The 20,878-nt window shown below is 42.3% G+C and overlaps 2 protein-coding genes and 1 pseudogene across 4 annotated transcripts; 1 reads left to right on the top strand and 2 right to left on the bottom strand.

Annotated features, from left to right (window-relative positions):
• Nucleotides 1-394: 394 nt before the first annotated feature.
• Nucleotides 395-4,278, bottom strand: LOC139477402 (uncharacterized). 3 transcript variants are annotated; one of them, XM_071259965.1, is made up of 2 exons: nt 4,255-4,278; nt 395-2,050 (listed from the first exon to the last, which is right to left on the bottom strand). In XM_071259965.1, exon 2 carries the CDS (start codon nt 2,038-2,040, stop codon nt 997-999), a length of 1,044 nt encoding a protein of 347 aa, XP_071116066.1. In that variant the 5' UTR covers nt 2,041-2,050; nt 4,255-4,278; the 3' UTR covers nt 395-996. The 3 variants fall into 3 exon arrangements, with proteins under 3 accessions (XP_071116066.1, XP_071116065.1, XP_071116064.1); XM_071259964.1 differs by lacking the exon at nt 4,255-4,278 and adding an exon at nt 3,160-3,234; XM_071259963.1 differs by lacking the exon at nt 4,255-4,278 and adding an exon at nt 3,114-3,177.
• Nucleotides 4,279-6,815: 2,537 nt separating this feature from the next.
• On the bottom strand, nt 6,816-8,972 carry LOC139477349 (uncharacterized; annotated as a pseudogene).
• Nucleotides 8,973-16,316: 7,344 nt separating this feature from the next.
• Nucleotides 16,317-17,655, top strand: LOC139477432 (uncharacterized). The gene has a single exon (XM_071260001.1). It carries the CDS (start codon nt 16,317-16,319, stop codon nt 17,319-17,321), a length of 1,005 nt encoding a protein of 334 aa, XP_071116102.1. The 3' UTR covers nt 17,322-17,655.
• The last annotated feature ends 3,223 nt before the right edge of the window (nt 17,656-20,878 follow it).

The following is a 20,878-nucleotide window of genomic DNA, read 5'->3' on the forward strand; positions in this document are numbered from 1 at the left end:
AATCGCACAATCGATTCTGATTCAAGCAGATATTTCATGTGGCTATGGTTTGTTTGATTGTTTGTTGTTCAACGCCACATTCAGCGATATTCCAGCTATATGACGGCGGTCTGTACATAACCGCGTCTGGACCAGACAATCCTGTGACTGACATCATGAGCATCATCTGCGCAATTGGGATACGATGACATGCATCAACCATGTCAGCGAGCCTGACCACCCGATCCCGTTAATCGCCTCTTACGACAAGCATAGTCGCCTTTTACAGCAAGCATGGGTTTCCGAAGACCTATTCTACCCCGGATCTACACGGGTTGCTGAAGACGAATACGAGGCCCAATGGTAAGTAATTTAAGTCTCCTTTTTAAACAGATAAAAGAAAATAGATAGAAGGTTTAACATTCAGAACTCTTTATTAATTGTTCTATCAAGGTTTTAAGGCACACAAATAGTATTATGATTGCCAATCATTATTGCATCATCATTGTCCGAAACAAACAACATGTTAGTTACGTATTATGTGAACCGTATTCTTTATTAAACACACTACACAATGTCCTGTGGCATCATGAAGTTTAAACCCTGGTGCTCCTTTAAAACATATATGTATTTTCGCATTTGGTTAGAAATTGGTGGGAAGTATAAACACATTAAACGATGGCCACTTCAACACTAGTGTACTAACATATCAAGGCAACTGGTATCTATATGATGCACTTCTCGCAATCCCGGAAGTGGACTAACAAATATTCTGTGCCATCTGTGCCTGTCAGGAATATGTAAAGGTTTGAAAAAAATGTTGCAAATATATATTTAAAGGTTCATGGTTTTATTTGAGAAATTAGATTTGATTTTGCAGGTATAGCTGACAAGTATCCAGTCTCCATACACAACCCAAGCTCCCTCTACCCTATAATATATCAATTGGTGGGATGCTTTATGTATGTGTATTAAAGTATGTATCGTTAGCAACAACAAAATACAATATACAATGTACTAGACGATAGAACACGATACTTTCATGGCTCCAGGACAGCGGCAAGAGACATCAGAGATCTTCACAGACCTCTCTTCGCAGCCACCCATGATGTCTTCTAGGGTGACCGTGACAACGTCTCCGGGATCACATCCGGTCAGTGCTTGACTTCTGACTTCAGGCTGGATGTCCGACGCAACTGTCCGACCTCCCACAGAGACGCTGAATCTGAATTGAGGTGTGGATGAAGATGGTACAACCCATGCAACACCCGAAGGACTTGCCTTGGTGATGGCGAAGTCAATATACGGCTCTTTGGGCTCCCTCGCAGTTGACAGATGGAACGTATGGCTGGTACCAATTCCTGGCGTGGGTTTAATGTCACCGCCGCTCGCCAGATAGAAGTAGTCCTTGATGGTACCGGCGTCGTAGTTATGGGCGTGTTTGGCGCTGGGGGGTTCCATGACGACGCTGAAGGTGCCGACAGAGAAAGGATACCATCCTTTTATTTGACGCTTGAATCCAGAACGGTAGAATGCCCGTCTTGCGTTGTTCCCAGTCCCGACCCAGTCTTCAACAAAGCTGCCAGTGGATGTGCTGAATTGTACGTTGCTGTACGGGAAATCCATAGTCACGACATGGTTCCACTTCTTTTGCGTTTGATCGTGTACCCAGAAACCGTAATACGTATGCTCCTTATATGGCCAGACCCTTGAGACAAGGGTATACCAGTTATCTGTCTGCCAACCCAACGATAGGTTGAAGGCATGCAGGCCCGTACCCTCTCCGCCAAAATGGCTGATTTCCGTTCCCTCTCCCGCGTATACAGCCGTTATAGGTTGTTTGGCTTGAGCAGGATCCCACAGAGAATAGATGAAGGCTTTACCCTGAGGGTGGTCTTGGATGCCACAGTACCCGCCTCCCAGCAGACCGGCATTCCATTGCATGCAGCAGTAGTAGGTATCTACGGTGGCGCCATCTTCCGGCACACATACGCTCTGTTGGATTATGTCCCCTGGGAAGTTGTCCTGATAATGGTACCAGATTGATGGCGCTCTTGACATGGTTGTATACCTACAAATGGGAAACAGGCGAGTGAGTGAGTGAATGTGTAAGGAAAGGAGGGATAGGGAGCGAGGGGTTTATCAACGTTTGGCGTTATCCCAGCCTTGTCTCATCGGAAGAGGGGCGGTCGGGTAGCCTAGTGGGTAAAGCGTTCGCTCGTCTCGCCGAAGACCCGGGTTCGATTCCTGACATGGGTACAATGTGTGAAGCCCATTTCTGGTGTCCCCCGCCGTGATATTGCTGGAATATTGCTAAAAGCGGCGTATAATCAAACTCACTCACTCATCGCAGAACACAGGAGAGACAACCACCTACACACACATATACAACGAAACATCTTTTTTAAGTCAATCTACCTAATATTTAACTAATAGTTGTCGGAAGAGTTTATGGGAATTATGAGTAATTGAATAAAACGTGCATGAAGTTTTATTTTAAAACGTTTGTTTTAAAATAATTTGGTCTACTGCGGCTTAACCTAGTTTCGGTTTGAATACGCCAATGAGTGTGTGTGCTAGCCGGGACAGCCAACACCAAGTACCATCTTTCAACGGGTTTTTTTAATTAATGACGCGACCGGGGATCGCTCTGCCACTAGACCACAGAGGCGGTGCTTCCTTGTTAAATGCAAATTTGAAAAGAATTACACAAACCATGAAAGTTAAAGTCAGACGTTATTCCATTTACAATGCCTGTGTGTGGTGGGACGCACTGACGCTGTAGCAAGAGGATTAAACAGTCGATAATAATTTCCCCAAATTGTTAATCAACACGGGCATGTTTAAAATAATATGAGTGAGTGAGTTTGATTTTACGCCGCTTTTAGCAATATTCCAGCAATATCACGGCGGGGGCCATCAGAAATACTGTGTCTGAGTGGGATATTCATGTTAATCTGTGGCATGGTATCTCAGTGCGATAGCACTATAAATCGGCATCAGTCCGGACAAGTACAAACAGCCACACACACACATGCATGCACGTCGCTGTATAAGTGCAATAATCTTGGACGCGACGTTAAACCCCATTTTACCTCACCTTATCTTGAAAGAATTAGCGTGGTTTCACTCACCTGTATGTACACGCAACAATATATTCAAGGTGTGATGTTTACTTACCAGTACGCTTAATATGTATACTAAGAATAATCAGTGTACGCTAGTTATCATCTTAGAACAAACACCCTGATAAACTCAGTTATCTTGTGTTATCATCTCGCAGTCTCTCCAGACAATACACCACAATGAAGATAAAGCTGACCGACGGAAACTACCGACTGTCCCATCGTGACCAACTCGGGCCATTCGTCACCACTCGCCCCTTTCCGCAACCTGCAAGAAGACTCGTCCCCCTATCGATGAATGTTATGTGCGAAAATACGACAAACCAGTCAGAATGCGCGAATGATTTCACATGACAAGAATCCCTCAGAAATAACTTTTGATTTTACATATGTCTTGCATCTAAAAATATACCCAAGACACAGTTAAATGTGTTCAATCATACTGACGTGTATAATTCCGCATGTCCAGACTTGCTTTAAATTGCATCTGAAATAAACATTATATGTGGGGAAATATATGTGAACCATTACGCAACGAGTTGACAATTGTTTTACGTATGCCCGTTTGCGCTAAGACGGAACCCGGTCGCAAAAACGGCCATGATAGGGGCACGAGTCGCTATTCGGCTTGTCTCGGAATAACACGAGTTGGTCACGAATGCAACTCGGGCATTTCGGAGCAATGACGAACTTCTTACAGGTTACGGAAATGGGCGAGTTGTGACGAATGCAGACAACCCTACCGGAGCAAAGGTCGGTCGGCTGTTCTCGGCTGATGATATTCTTAAAAGATAAAAATCAATTATTTATGACATTAAGAGCGGATACAGGTTTCTGAGTCACAGGCGTTATATACATACATGTACATGTACAAGCGCCAGATTAATGCAACTTATTCGTGAAGCAATTTTCGTTTGTAATCTGTATTAACTTTGTTGTCAGCATTTCAGATGATATAGTTATGCATGGTTATGTAATATGTTTACATATGGTCTACCAGAGCACCTATTGAAGTTGCAAATCATGGCTCCTATTTTCGCGACAACGCCTATTTCGTTATAAACAGAAGGTGCGCCCTATAGCTGTTTATCATGGCGATTTCATAACAAGGAAGGTGGCTATCAAACGTTATCAACAATAGATCGCTTACTGATGAGTATGTTTGACAAAACAAAAGCTCTTTTCACCCACGCATGACGTTTGTCATTCAAAGCAATCTCGTCATCTGTGGGAACGTAAAATCCTCCATTGTCTGTGTAGCCGACTTGATGCTGTGTTGTCCGGCTAACTCTAGGGGCAGACTGTTCCTGAGGTTAAACCCTGCAGTTATCTATATTCCCTTTATATCACGACGAGTCTGGGCCTGGCAAATCAGTGACTGGAAACATTAGTCTCGTCCTAGAACATTAGGGTACCTCGACATGCAATCAGTCACATAGCCGGGCTATCCGATCCCATGAGTGGTGCGTTATGGCATGATTTAACGTACGCTCAAGATTGGTACGTATATGGCGGCGTGCATCATTCGTGCGCGTGCCTGCGTGCCTGCGTGCGCGCGCGCGTGTTTGTGTGCGTGCGTGCGTGCGCGGTGTATGAGTGTGTGACTAGGCTTCATACACTGTACCTGTGAGGGGAATCGAAACTGAGCATTCGGCGTGACGAGCATCAAGGCCACCATAGACAGACAGGACAGTATCCTGCTAATGAGGGTGTTACGGGTGGACCTGTCGTCTAAGGCGCCGCGATTCGCTGTGCAGAGTTGCGTCCCTTGGCACGCCAGAAACCTATGATTGTGGGTTCGAATCCCGGTTCGCCCCGATTATGTTTCTAGGTTTGTCAGCACCATACCCGTGCTCGTATGGTATGGTTTCACCGAAGTGGTAAACGTCTGAGACCTGCATCACTTCGGGCTTTCCTCCCACATTAAGCTGACACGCCGTGATATAACTGGAATACTGTTAAAAGCGGCGTAAAACCCAACTCACTCACTCACTCACCCCCCCCTGGTCGAATTCAATCGTCCTTCAAACACGACCCATGCTCTAGTATTCGAATACCGTCGGGACCCTATATCTAAATATCACTGAAATTCTAAAAATGCTTAACACTGTCCTTGATAATGCTAAAAGTACATGGCCTACTGAAAATGATGTAGTGTATAGGACGGATGCCATCAGATGGAGCGTCAGCAGTAACTATAGCGAGGAAGACACACGTTTGGTAACGTGGTAACGTTATGACGATATGTACAGGTAGCGTACATAAGTATCATCCCATATAGTAAGGTATTATTTTCACAGAATCATATCAGTTGGTAGGCCTTTATTGGAAGCTACATGACATTTCAGAGCCATACATATAAAGTGAATACATACATGTAAACTGCCAGGCAAAAGATAGTACACACTCGGAAACTGATCAAAAAGTTACAAACGTTATGAAAACGTAAGTGTGCTGAAACTAGTCGCCGAAACACTGCAAGTCTATCGTCGAAAAAAGCTATGATACTAGTATCAAATACAGCACCATCGAATAGCAACAATGTCTTCTTTGTTTCATTTCCGGCCACCATCAAATATGGGTGTGCAGTCATCCATTTCTATTACTTTCGTTGTTATGCATGCATCAAGGTAACGCAACTTGAATACTATGATAAAATGGATATCATTATTTAAGATATCAATATGACAATGACATACTTGTCATAAGCTCCGTGTCCGTGTATTCAGTACAGCTTGATGTGCTCGAGTTTATCACATGCCCAAACACATAGCTCAACATTTTAAAATTGATACACATTGTCATCTAAAAATAAAATTGGATTAAATTCCTTTGTTGAACTGAGCCACTGAAACATAACTACAATACTTTGATGAGTAGGAAATCCCAATGACGTACTGTCCAAACTAGACTTTGATTGGGAGAAATTCCCAATGACGAACTGTCCTAACTAGACTTTGATTTGAAGAAATTCCCAATGACCTACTGTCCTAACTAAATATTTATAAGGAGAAATTCCCAATGACGTACTGTCCTAACGAGATATTAATAAGGAGAAATTTCCAATGACGTACTGTCTTAACTAGACTTTGATTAGGAGACATTTCCAGTGACGTACTGTCCTAACTAGACTTTGATTGAAGAAATTCCCAATGACGTACTGTCCTAACTAGACTTTGATTAGGAGAAATTCCCAATGACGAACTGTCCTAACTAGACTTTGATTTGAAGAAATTCCCAATGACGAACTGTCCTAACTATATATTTATAAGGAGAAATTCCCAATGACGTACTGTCCTAACAAGATATTAATAAGGAGAAATTCCCAATGACGTACTGTCCTAACGAGATATTAATAAGGAGAAATTTCCAATGACGAACTGTCCTAACTAGACCTTGATTAGGAGACATTCCCAGTGACGAACTGTCCTAACTAGATATTAATAAGGAGAAATTCCCAATAACGTACTGTCCTAACGAGATATTAATAAGGAGAAATTCCCAATGACGTACTGTCCTAACTAGACTTTGATTAGGAGAAATTCCGAATAACGTACTCTCATAGACGCAGATAAGTAGATATTCTCAATAACAAAATGTTAAATCGGATCCCTGAATAAATGTTCATAGCTATATGAAATACACTATACAGTTTTAGGATTAAAATCTTTAGGATTATAAACTACTGTAACAGTAACACATTTCGACCATTTACTGGTCGTCTGTGACTGTGGCCGTCTTGGTCGTGACTCTACCCAGTATGTCCTCGATGGTGATCTTGACCGTGTTCCCCACGAGCGCCCCGGACACCACGTGAGACCTGACCTGTGTCGCGATGTCCATGGTCACGAGATGACCACCGACAAAGATGGTGTATTTGAACTGTGGCGTTGAAGACGCAGGTACAGTCCACGTTACCAGTTGAGGCGTGGCCGAGGTTATTGTGAAGTCAATAGGGTTTTCCGTCGGTTCCTTGTGGGTTGTGACAGCGAACGTCTTGGAGGTGGTGCCCAACCCTGGAGAGGGTTGTATGGTGCCCCCACTTACCAAATAGTAATGGTCCTGGTTGCTACCACCGTCATAGTTGTTGTTGTGGTTCAGGGTGCCTGTCCCTCTGACGACGTCAAACTTTCCCGAGTCAAAGGCGAACCATGTGCCGTCTGATTTTCTCTTGAACCCGTTACGGTAGAGAGCTTTGCGTTGGTTGTCCCCTGTTCCTGCCCAATCTTCCACAAAGCTTCCCGTATTGGTGTTAAACATCACGGACTTCACAGGAAAGTCCATGGTGATGACATGAGTCCACTGTTTGTCCGTCTCGTCGTGGACCCAGAAGCCAAAATAAGTGTGGCTACCGTAGTTCCACATCCGACTTACAAGGGTATACCATCGGTCCGGCTGCCAACCAATAGCAAAGTTCATGCTTTTGAATCCGGTGCCTTCGCTTCCGAAGTTCGCTGTCTCCGTCCACATTCCGGTGAAAGCTGGCTTAATGGGAAGGTTTGATTTGATTGGATCCCAGACTGAATAGATGAAGGCCTTGCCTCTTGGATGGTCCTGTATTCCACAGTATCCGCCCCCCCTCGCCACCGGTGTTCCACTGCATGCAGCAGTAGTAGGTGTCCAATGTGGCGCCGTCTTTGGGGACTAAGACGCTCTGATGGATAATGTCCCCAGGGAAATAGTCCTCGTAATGAAACCAGACGGAAGGCGCTCTTGCCATGTTGAAATGTTTGCAAAAGCTGTAATGAAAAACATATCAGATAATGAGTCGTTTGTTTGTTTATTGTTTAACCCCACACCAGGCATATTTCAGCTCAAGGACGGCGGTTAATAAATAATCAGGCGTTTACCAGACAATCCGTGATTGATATCATGAGCATCGATCCACGCAATGGCTGACATGCATCAATTAAAGTCAGCAAGCCTGACCACCCGATCCCGTTAGTCGCCTCTTACGCATGGGTTGCTGAAGACCTTTTCTAACCCGGTACATGTTCCCGAGGCAAGCATGTCTACTAGCTTGTATCAAAGTCAAGACCAAGAACATGTTAATATATCAGTCAGCTTTGGGAGGAATCGGGGCTATTTCATGTTGTTTCGTAACTGGAGTACAGCAACTGGTGTTCGTGCCTTGTATTTTTTATTAATTTAAAATGAAGCTGAACAAGCTTCATGGCAATAAGGGATGATGTTTGAATGACATCATCTCCAAGCAACCTATCATAAATATTCACACGTGGACACCCAGAATATCGACCCGTGAAGATCCGAGGTAGAATAGGTCTCCAGCAACCCATGCTTGCCATAAAAGGCGACTATGCTTGTCGTAAGAGGCCTGCTGATTTGGTTGACGCATTTCATCGTATCCCAATTGCATTGATGTCAATCAATTGATTGTCTGGTCCAGACTCGATTATTTACAGACCGCCGTCATATAGCTGGAATATTGCTGAGTGTGGCGTTACACAACAAACAATCAAACAAACATCCCGCCGATGTATTCAGTAGTATAAATTCAAAACTTCTTATATTAAATGGAGACATTATTCCATTCCCAGCATGGGTACAATGTGTGAAGCTCATTTCTGGTGTCCACGCCGTGATATTGTTGGAATATTGCTAAAAGCGGCGTAAAACCAAACTCACTCACTCACTCACTGATATTGTTGGAATATTTCTAAAAGTGGCGTAACCCCATACTCACTCACTCACACTCTTCAACAGCGTACAATACGTTGTGAACATATCATTTGACACTATATGAACCAATATATGTACTTACATTTCAGTGATTCATTCATATAATCGTCACCTCTGTTTTGCCCTGTACACTCAATGGACCCTGTTTGGGCGGACAATCGAGACTGGTTATTCCCTGGCGTTGACTTTAATATTTACTCGCTCGGTCCAACTTAGTTTGAATGATTGCTACTGTGTATATAAACATATTCACCCTTTCATACGTATTATATACGCTGAAAATAAATATTGCCACGTCATGGTAGAGCCACGTGATGTGTGTTATGTCATATGAGATAAATAACACGACTTACTTGGATGATAACAGCTATGAAATATACATGGGGATCAGCTGTTATTGTAACATACTGAACACATGGCCTGCAGTGTTATCGACATGTCATGAACATTTTAAATCTTTCAGTTGCAAAAAAATGATGTAAATTTGGAAACAGTAATATTCTGATATATTAGTCAAATATTACATATTCTACTACCATATCATCATTAGATAAGTAGCTGGGTCATGTGATGTATTCATTTAATATCGATTCTATTCAAGCATACAATAATCTCACTGGCTCCGACGTTCATACAGTTTGGCACTCACTCTATGAAGGTTCCCCAATGAAGAGAGAAAGAGAGAGAGAGAGAGAGAGAGAGAGAGAGAGAGAGACAGAGAGAGAGAGAGAGAGAGAGGGAGGGTGGGAGAGAGAGAGTGAGAGGGGGGGAGGGAGGGGAGAGAGAGGGGAGAGAGAGAGAGAGGTGGGTGGGAGAATCTGATTGTTTGTTGTTTAAGGCCGCCCTCAGCATTATTCCAGCTATAAGACGTCGGTCTGTAGAAAAATCGAGTATGGACCAGACAATCCAGTGATGGACATTACGAGCATCGATCTACGCAATTGGAATACGATGACATCGAAGAGAAAGATATTTCTAAAAGTATTATTGTCGACAATCATTTACCTATTATTAGTATTTTCAGAAAGTGAATTTCATTTTTAGAACCATTTCCAGAACAGAAGGTGACGGTTTGTTTCTTTTGTGAGGTGCCATGTATGTCAACAAATTCCTTCATTGAGACATTTCTTTTCTCATCTGGTTGATACACATCGTCCAAATATATATTCAACAAAACATTAGCTAATGACTTCAAGGCTTCATAATTTGCCCACAGCCTCTATAGAGAGATTTCTTTCGCAAAGGGGTACCGCAATCATGGATCTATGTTCATCAATATACATGTCTGTTCTGCGATGTTCTCTTATTAATAGGTACTGTCTTATTGTTAGTTATTTTAATGCATTAATGGAAATTGTAACAATTTTATGCCAATATTTCATTTTCTTCCAAAGTTTTCCGTATCATTATAGTCTTTATTACCTCGGTAAAAAGAATATCAGCAGTACCTGACGTGATGGACGCAAATAGGCCTCAATAAAACCAAAGCCTATTTCTACATCTACCATAGTAATATGTGCCTCAACATAAAATCACCGCAAATAACTTGTTTTCGTTAAAGTTGTCCTACGAACAATAACGTATTCTTGCTTACTATAAATCATTCCGCTTGAACCCCCACCCTTGCCCATAGGCATAAGAGGGTAAGTATTCGACCCATTCAGATCATCTCGGCTTTTTCCGTTCCTTAAGTATTTCCTCGAGCAATAATGGTGTAATGATATAACATGCTTTCGCTGTATACCGCATACCTTTGAGAAAAGCTGTATTTATGGTAAATGTAAATTAGGTACATGTATATTATTTGATATGGAGAATGTTTATCATGATTATGACTCCATATATGTCATGGCCATGACTGCCGCCATATTGTATAGTGCAATGTAGTCGTCACGTTAACGAGTGACACTCGTGATTCCGCTTCCAATACGTATTCTTCCTATTGCCATTCAAGATGAACTGGACCGCCTCCGTGGTCTAGTGGTAGAGCGTCCGCCCGGAGAGCGGAAGGTCCGGGGTTTGACCCCCGGCCGCGTCATACCAAAAGACGTTAAAAGATGGTACTTGTTGTTACCCTGTCTGGCGCTCGACATTAAGGGGCTAAAACAAGGACTGGTCGGTTCGGAGTCAGTATACTGTGTCTGAGTGGGGTATTCATGTTAAACTGCGGCATGGTATCTCAGTGTGCTAGCACTATAAATCGGCATCAGACCGGATTAGTACAAGCAGCCACACAAACACACACACATACACACACACATGCTTGCACGTCGCTATATAAGTGCAATAATCTTGGACGCGACGTTAAACCCTATTTCACCTCACCTCAAGCTGAACTGGGGGCGGGGGGGGTGTGTGGTGAACAGCCTGTACTCAACACTGAGCATGTTTTCTGTGGAGGTCAAAACTCTGGGTATTTTCTCGGTTTTGAGGTGAGGTGCAGTGCGTAGGATTCAACGTGTTTTACAAAGTTTACTGACACAGTCCTGGTTTTTTCCTCTTAATGCCGGGCGCCAGGCAAGGAAACAATACGTACCATCTCTTAACGTCGTTTGATATGACACAGCCAAGAAATCGAACCACCGACCTTCTCTGACCAGACCCTCTATCTACTAGACCACAGATACGTTTCATGTGACTCTGGCGGTTAGAATAAATGGCCCCTTGTGCCAGATCCCGACCTTGACTCAAGCACCCCCTACGATAGTACGCCACGCATATTTGTGCACGAGTATTGGAGAGCTGAACATGGATTATCTCGCCTGGTCGGGCACGGCCCAAGCACCTTCCCAGCGCGTGACACCCATGTTACACTCTCGGTAACATCGCTGCCACCAGTGTGGGCGCGGCCATTACAAGAATCTTGAAATTTGCCCTCTAACCCCATATGTAGTATCGTTTATTACTTTTATTTATATTTATGTCTTTGGGAATGTCATCATATTTCATTTTGAAAAGGTTTATGACTGACCATGTTTTCCAGATGATTTTACTTTGTTGTTTTAATAATCAAATTGGTTCGAGATTGCGGATTAACGGAATATCATCCAACTTCTCCCTTACATTCTTACGATATCAATTAAAGATGATACTTTTAATGAAATAGAAATTCAAATTGACAAAGAAAGAAAGTAAATTATCAGCGGTAAGTGTATTCGGCGTGACGACAGTCATTCGGTTGCGAGTTCAACTCCAAGCAACTCCAAGCATGGTTGGGGCCACCTATCACAGTGGGAGTTTTGACTGGTGGCAGCGATAGTATAGAGAGCTCCGCCAACGGACGATCGCTGTGAGGAGCTTGGGCACGGGCCAGTCGTCTGAGGCGCCGCGAATCGCTGTGCAGAGTTGCGTCCCTTGGGCACGCCAGAAACCTATGGTTGTGGGTTCGAATCCCGGTTCGCCCCGATTATGTTTGTAGGTTTGTCATCACCATAACCGTACTCATGAGTTTCAGGGAAGTGGTAAACGTCTGAGACCTGCATCACCCCGTGATATAACTGGAATACTGTTAAAAGTAGCGTTCAACCCAACTCACTCACTCACTCCCTCCCACCCCATCCCACCCAGGTCGAATTCAATCGCCCTTCAAACACGACCCATGCTCCAGTATTCGAATACCGTCGGGACCCTATATCTAAATATCACTGAAATTCTAAAACTGCTTAACACTGTCCTTGATAATGCTAAAAGTACATGGCCTACTGAAAATGATGTAGTGTATAGGACGGAGATGCCATCAGATGGAGTGTCAGCAGTAACTATAGCGAGGTAGACACGCGGGATGCGGGGACTGTGTCAAGGCTAAACTCATCAGCGGCTAAAATAGCATGTCCCAGAACACACGGGACGGCTGACAGGGGATGTAGCAACGTCAGATATGACCAACATGCTCCGTGATTTAGTAACTGATGGAAATAGATGTACGAGGGGCGTTCAATAAGTTTTGCAACCTCAATATAAGACCAGTCGCAGAATCTCTTTTGCACTTTTATTTTTCAATATAATCTCCATTCACCTCAATACACTTATTCCATTTGTCCTTCAAGCTTTTAATACCACTTTTATAGAAATCCGCAGATTGGCCCTCCAACCACGCCTCTGTGGCAGCCTTTATGTTCTCGTCATCCTAGAAGCCTCTTCCACGTAGGGCAGATTTCATTGCCGGAACAGGAAATAGTCAGGGGCTAAGTCTGGGCTGTAGGGTGGGTGATTTAACTGTACAGCCCAGACTTAGCCCCCAGTGACTATTCTTGTTCCGGCAAATGAAACCTGCCCTACGTGGAAGACGCTTCCAGGATGCTTATTGAACCCCCCTCGTATGTGGCGTATTAAGTCAACTTTTATTTTGCTTTCAAGACCATTATGACCTATAATGCATGTACAGGGAAATATTTATACATGTAGTTTTGAATTAAATATCATATAATGTTATACATTTCCTCTTGAGTGGAGTATTGAATACACACATTTTGATATTGCTAACATCACTTCCTATTTTCTCAGTAATGTATTTAAATGTATGTATCATAGCGTGGGAAGCCAAATACACTACCGGGCAAACGAAACTATACACCCATAAAAATACCAGGCCAAAAATGACACAGATGACATGGTCATTCGATAGTGATGTAATTGATACAGGTGTCAAAGTTGTCTTTTTGTACCTTACGTTTGCAGTGTTTCAGCGTTTTCAGCCTTGTAGCGTTTTGAGTGAGTGAGTGAGTATTGTTCAACGCCGCTTTTATCAATATTCCAGCAATATCACGACGGGGGAAACCAGAAATGGGCTTCACACTTGTAGCGTTCTGATAACGTTGTTTGTCACATGTACACTTACTTTTGTCAGGCAGTTTGGTACATGGTTTTCAGTCTCAGGTACTGAACATATCGGGCTGATGAATCGTTGAAAGTTAAAGAGTTTCTTTACGTGCACATATTTCAATTCTTATATCTATGTTTTGAAAAGCTTAACATCTAAAGGGACCGCCTCAGTGGTCTAGTGGTAGAGCGTCCGCCCGGAGAGCGGAAGGTCTGGGGTTCGATCCCCGGCAGCGTTTGTAATTTAGCTTATTTGAACCCATGTCGAGGGTTTGTATAATCCTTGTGGGGTACAGGTGGCTATGTCGTCTAAAGCCCTGTTATTGATCAATTATTAATCATTGAAGGTCATATGCCCACATACAAATAACAAGTATGATAGGGGTATTGTTTATAAAACACTTTGTTCTTTCATAAGCATGGATACATAAACATGTATTATGATTTGATTTGTTCATGGTCGTTCGTGCCTACAATCATTTTAAATGCAGGCATATTCACATCAGTGATGGTAAATATTTAATTCTACTAGCCAAAAGTAGCACATACAAGTAAAAAATGATATTCATCCTCTAAATCTAGATCACATAAAGGTCAGTTTTTTTGCATGTACAGAATGTATCACACACAAAAAATTAAAAATAAGCACACAGACTATACATTTTTAAACTGCATTGTCCCCAATAGTCAGAGGCTTTTTAAAGTGAAAATTATCTTGTGATGCGAAGCTTTTAAAATCCAAATAAACGACAGGAAGCCATATTTTGGGGCTAAAGTCAAACGCACTTTTGAACATTTTTTGTCTGTCAAAATACTATAATGTTTTGGGTAACACTTTCTTAGTATAATACAGATGCTAGTTTCTGCTAGCCTCACTCTGGGAGTATGGGTTCGAATCTCGGATGGGTCTCAACCCCCCAAAAGTACTAGAATCTGTATTTTACTTATTAAGTGTTGCTCAAATATAATATTTATTATTTGATCACTTTCTAAATGACATTGTGTATTCTGTCTAAATTCTTTTCCATTTACACTGGAATCAGATCAGTTGACTTCGCATCGACCAATAAAGATGACAGCGTGGAACAAACGTGTTCAAAAGTAGGTTAATTGACTCATGATGTTGAATTTGGGACAAGTCTCTATATTCGAAGCCTGTGTGTCCACGTCATATCATATTGCCTGTGATAGTGTAAACAAATTAGTCGCTGACCAGTGGATTAATGTATGGGAGAGGCGATTGGTCGATATTTAATTTGATTCTGTCATATCGGCCTGATCAAGCAATTTCAGAGCCTATAAATGTAGGATTTCAATAGCGTATCATCCAGCTCGTATCTCACGGTACAACCAACCACAGCATCGGGGTATACAGCGGACAAGGTAATATATATGTTAGCAGGAGTAGCTCTTGGATGTGTGATGTATTGATACACTGTAGACATTGTAGGCGATCTCTCTCTCTCTCTCTCTCTCTCTCTCTCTCTCTCTCCTCTGTCTCCCTCTCACTCTCTCTCTTTCTCTCACCTGTCTCTCTCTACCTCTCATTCCCCATCTCGCCTGTCTGTTGTCTGTCTCTCTACCTCTCTCTCTCTCTCTCTCGCCTGTCTGTCTATCTCTCTACCTCTCTTTCCCTATCTCGCCTCTCTGTTGCCTTCCTGTCTCTCTACCTCTCTTTCTCTTGCCTGTCTGTTGTCTGTCTGTCAGTCTCTCTACCTTTCTTTCTCTCTCTCGCCTGTCTGTTCCCTGTCTGTCTCTCTACCTCTCTTTCCCCATCTCGCCTGTCTGTTGTATGTCTCTCTGCCTCTCTTTTTCTCTCTCGCCTGTCTGTCTCTCGACCTCTCTTTTTTTCTCTCTCTCTCGCCTGTCTGTTCACCGCCTGTGTCTCTCTACCTCTATTTCCCCATCTCGCCTCTCTGTTGTCTGTCTGTCTGTCTGTCTCTCTACCTCTCTTTTATTGCCTGTCTGTTGTCTGTCTGTCTGTCTCTCTACCTCTCTCTCGCCTGTCTGTTCTCAGTCTGTCTCTCTACCTGTCTCTCTCACTCTCTCTCACTCTCCCTTCGTCTGTACTGTCTCTTTCGGTCTCTCTCTCTCTCTCACTCACCCTCTCTCTCTCTCGCAATCTGTTTGTACTCTGTCTTTCTGTCTCTTCATCATTTTTTCTCTCGCTCACACCCCTCTATATGCACTCTCTCTGTCTCGATCTCTGTTTCTTTGCCTGCCTCTGCCTTTCTGTCTCTCTCTATGCCTGATTGTCTATATGAACATCGTATGTACATAAGAGTGAGTGAGTGAGTATTTTACGACGCTTTTAGCAATATTCCAGCAATATCACTCCGGGAGACACCGGAAATGGGCTTCACACATTGTACCCATGTCGGGAATCAAAACCGGGTCTTCGCCGTTACGAGCGAACGCTTTAACCACTAGGCTAACCGACCGCCCCATGTACATAAGAAGAGAGTATTTCAAGTGATATTTCGTAGCACATCCATTTAACATTTAATAAACTATATTGAAACTTGTACATGGGTACAGTTTGTGAACATACTGTTGTGCCCCCTGCTTTGCATACTGTTGTGCCCCCCGGCTTGGCACTGCTGTAATATTAACGACCTTACTCACACAACCAACACATCACTGACCATCGCATTGATCATATACACAATGAGATTTTGTTTCTGCAGTTTCAGTATGGCTCGAGCCCCTTCAGTCTGGATGCATTTCAAAGATGCTTTCCCTGGAGACATCATTCGCAACGAGATTCTTGTTCCTAAAGATGGTTTTGTACTGGATACCTACTACTGCACCATGAGCTGGAATGGCGGGATGGAAGGTGGAGGCTATTGTGGTCTACAGGATCACCCGAGGGGAAAAGCGTTCATCTACTCAATTTGGGACCCAAAACAAACCAAGTCCATTCCTATCAAAGCAGCCTACAAGGGACTGTGGACCGAGACAGCCAATTTTGGTGGAGAGGGAACTGGACTCCGATCCTTAAACTTCTCCATCGGTTGGAAGCCGGATCAGTGGTATACCCTGGTATCCAGAGTGTGGGACGTCAATGGCCATACCTTCTTTGGCTTCTGGATCCATGACCAGACCGATCACCACTGGTCACACATGGTCACCATGGATTTCCCCGTGAAGCAGGTCAGGTTCAATTCTGACACGAGCCTTTTCCTAGAAGACTGGGTGGGGACTGGACAGAACGCGCGCAAAGGTCACTACCGTCAGGGTTTCAAGAGGAAAGTCGACGGCAGCTGGTTCCCCTTCACAAAGACGAGTTTCAGTGTCGTCGTTGAATCATCCACTCACAACCACGCCAACAACTATGACGCTGGGGTGGAGAAGGACTATTTGTACATGGCTAGCGGGGGTCACGTCCATACGTCGCCAGGAATCGGACTTCACGCCAATTTAGAGCTACCAAGTCATCATGCTTCACCTCCTGATCCTCCGATCAGCTTCAGCATCACCAAGGCAAAGCCAGATGTCGTGGAGTGGCAGGTCCTAGCGTCGTCCACGCCGCAGTTTCACTACAGCATTGTCCGGAACGGCACACAGATTGCATCGGGGACTGACACAGAGATGAGAAGTCACCCAATACATGGAGCTCGAGCTGGGGACACCCTTGAGATTCACCTTGAGGACATCCTGGGGAAGACATCCACCAAGTCTGTGAAGATCTCGGCTTAGACAGGCATGCTTGGGACCACATTGGGGTCAGTTTGGGGAAGACATCCACCAAGCCTGTGAAGATCTCAGCATAGACAGGCAGGCTTGGGACCACATTGGGGACAGTTTGGGGAAGACATCCACCAAGTCTGTGAAGATCCACTCAGACAGGCATTCTTGGGACCACCTTTGGGACATCTTTGGGAGGACATCTACAAGGTATGTGCAGAACGAGTCCTAAACAGGCTTCACATTGTGGACATCTTGGATGACATCGAGCAAGACTGTGAAAATCTCAAACAGGTTCTATTAACTACCAATGATTTCTTAATTATGCATTGATATCCTTCATGACTTGGACATATATCTTATATTAATTAATTGTACCCTTATAGTTTCATGTAACTCCATTCCTTTGTTTCAACGTTGTTGCTAAGATTAATATAAATTATTTAAATGGATAAAGATAATTTAGACCATCATCACCTCCCTAAAACTTCTGCTTCAAAATGAATAGCTTGAACTGTGCTCAAATATCATATGTTATATATTGTGTATGGTCTGTGAAGTCTATCGACTCATAATAATACTATATGAAATAAGAAGGTCATTGTATACACATGATAAAACTAATTGTCTGATTATGAAGATTATGTATGAAATATTAATAACACAATGACATGCAGTGAATACATGTAAGAAGTATTATACATTTACGTTTGAATAAAAACCATCTTTATTTATATTAATTGAATGCACATTAATTGAAATATTATTGAAAGAAATGAGGCAATAGTTAAATATTGATAAAGTAGCAAGCACGATGTTTGATTTCGACTAATAGAATCTTTAAAAAAATAGATAGAAATACCATGTAAAAATGATGTTAAATAATGAAAATAATCAATGTCGATGACCATTGCGATACGGAAGAAGGTAACCTTTGTGTTTTTAAAGTTCATATATATCTTTGGGATGATTCCATTGAAATGTTGTTGTTTTTCCATACTTAAGAAGCCACATGCCCTGGGGGCAGACCATCTGATATTGTGTGGGTGGTCGGGAAGGGGGGTAAGGGCTTGGCTGGTATTTCATCGAAACAAATTGTTAAAAAAAAATGTTTGAAAAAAGTAATTATGCTTCAGACTATTAAAAAAAGAAAATGTCTGACAAAAAATTGACATTGTGATTTAAAAAATAAATATTTAGGCTCAAAGTTATTATTTAAAAATATATGTTTTTGCATCTGTAGCGGAAAAAGAATGTTTCTTTACATTAATGCATCAGAACGTTTTAAATTCTGTTTTAATCTACACAATATTCAGATAGTATATAGAGTTATATGGTACAGCATGTACTTAATTCTTAGCTGGAAATAGAAAGGACATACCAGGAGAACATGATACTCATCTTTACGGTGGCCCATAAGGGACATGGAGTCAATGTTTTTCAATATTTTGATAACTTACTTTTATCTTAACCTTTTGCAAATTAACACAATCTGCCATACAAATATGTGATAAATCATATATAAAAACATCCGAAAACATAGAAAATGTACTTTTAAGTAGCTTTTGAGTCGCTGAAATGTGAAGTGAAAATGTCAAAAACTAAAATGGAAATGTCAAAAACCAAAACGAAAAGGTCAAAAACTAAAATGAAAATGTCAAAAACTCAAAACGAAAATGTCAAAAACTAAAATGAATACACAGAAAACTATTTCCACCGCGGTGTAAATATTATCACCGCGGTGTAAATAGTTTTCTGTATTTTTTTTCGTTTCGTTTTTCAGCGATTCAATATCTTCTTTACACATGATTTATCACATATTTGTAAGACAAATCGTGTTAATTTGCAAAAGGTTACGATAACAGTAAGTGAAATATCAAAATATTGAAAAGCAGACTCCGTGTCCCATATGGGCCACCGTACATCTTCAATACTAATAAGGTTACACAGTGAACAGTGGGGTAATTCTATCCAAAACATTTAATGAATGTCTCCTATCTCAATTCCGACTTCTTTGTTTTCGCCGCCACAGAATAATCCTTCTAAAGATATACAATAAACATGTTCAGCTGCACGTGAAGGCGTTTTTATAGCTTTTCGTATATGAATATCATGTTATATCCACACTGCTCAGTATATGTGTTTTACCCTTTTTTAATATAACCATTATGTACTAATTACTTTATTTTAATAAAAAGCTCAATTAACTGCATTGTGTTTCCATTCTGTAAATGTAAGAGTGAGTGAGGTTATACGCCGCTTTCAGCAATGCCCCAGCAAAATATCGTCGGGGGACACCAGAAATAGGCTTCACACATTGCACCCATGTGGGGAATCGAATCCGGGTACTAGCGTGACGAGCGAACGCTTTAACCACTAGGCTACCACACCGTCCCTGTAAATATAGCCGATATTATAATATCGTAAATATACCGATGATATACTTGTCTTGATGCTTCGTCATCATACCTACTCGCTGTGGGGGTCGGGTTGCCCTGTCCCCTAAGATGCAGCAATTGGCTCTGCAGATTTGCGTCCCTTAGTCGGGATCGGCTTGTTTGGTTCGAATCTCAAATTAAATCCCGTGAGTTTGAGTTCCACCAAAGTGTTCAAAGCGGTGTTATATCCAACTGACTCAAACACTCCTGTGTTACATCTGTCATCAAGGGATGTGTGGTATTTTACGAGCTGAATGCGTCTGTACAGGCACGGCCTGGCCGAGGATTATATCGGAGCACAGGAATCATCACTATAACTGACATTGAAACTACTACTACTACTACTACTACTACCATAACTAGCACTAACACCAACACCACCACCACCACCACCACCACCACCAACACTAACACTGACACTGACACCAACACTGACACTGACACTTTTACTAACACTACTACTACCACCATCACAAACACCAATAGTAACACGAACACGAACACTGACACCAACATTAACACCGATACAAACACTAACACTTTTACTAACACTACTACTACCACCATCACAAACACCAATAGTAACACTAACACGAACACTGACAACAACACTAATACCAATACCAACACTGACACTGACAATACTAACATCACTAACACCACCACTAACACCACCACTAACACTTATACTAACACTACTACTACCACCATCACAAACACCAACACTAACACTAACACTGACAACAACACTAATACCAATACCAACACTAACACTGACAATACTAACATCACTAACACCACCACTAACACCAACACTAACACTAACACTGATATTGTTAGTACATGTATATTGCAAAAAGAGGCGTAAAACCATATTCACACACCACTCACTCGGAGAATATATCAAGTATATATACATTAGTCACATGCATGGGAAAATGTGAAAGTTAAAGGTCAAGGTGAAAGGTCAATGTCATTGTACCCTTACATGTGTTTGTCAATTTAAACACACGTGAATGTATGTTTTATATGTTTCAAGAACTCGCATCTTATCTATCCGCCCTAGACGATTTCCAGTTAGCCTAGGCACCGCGGTATGGGGCAATTGGTGAGCAGTCGCTCCACACCGTC

Source organism: Haliotis cracherodii, unplaced genomic scaffold, assembly GCF_022045235.1.
Source record: "Haliotis cracherodii isolate W230 unplaced genomic scaffold, xgHalCrac1.p SCAF_33, whole genome shotgun sequence".
In the NCBI taxonomy this organism is placed as follows: domain Eukaryota; kingdom Metazoa; phylum Mollusca; class Gastropoda; order Lepetellida; family Haliotidae; genus Haliotis; species Haliotis cracherodii.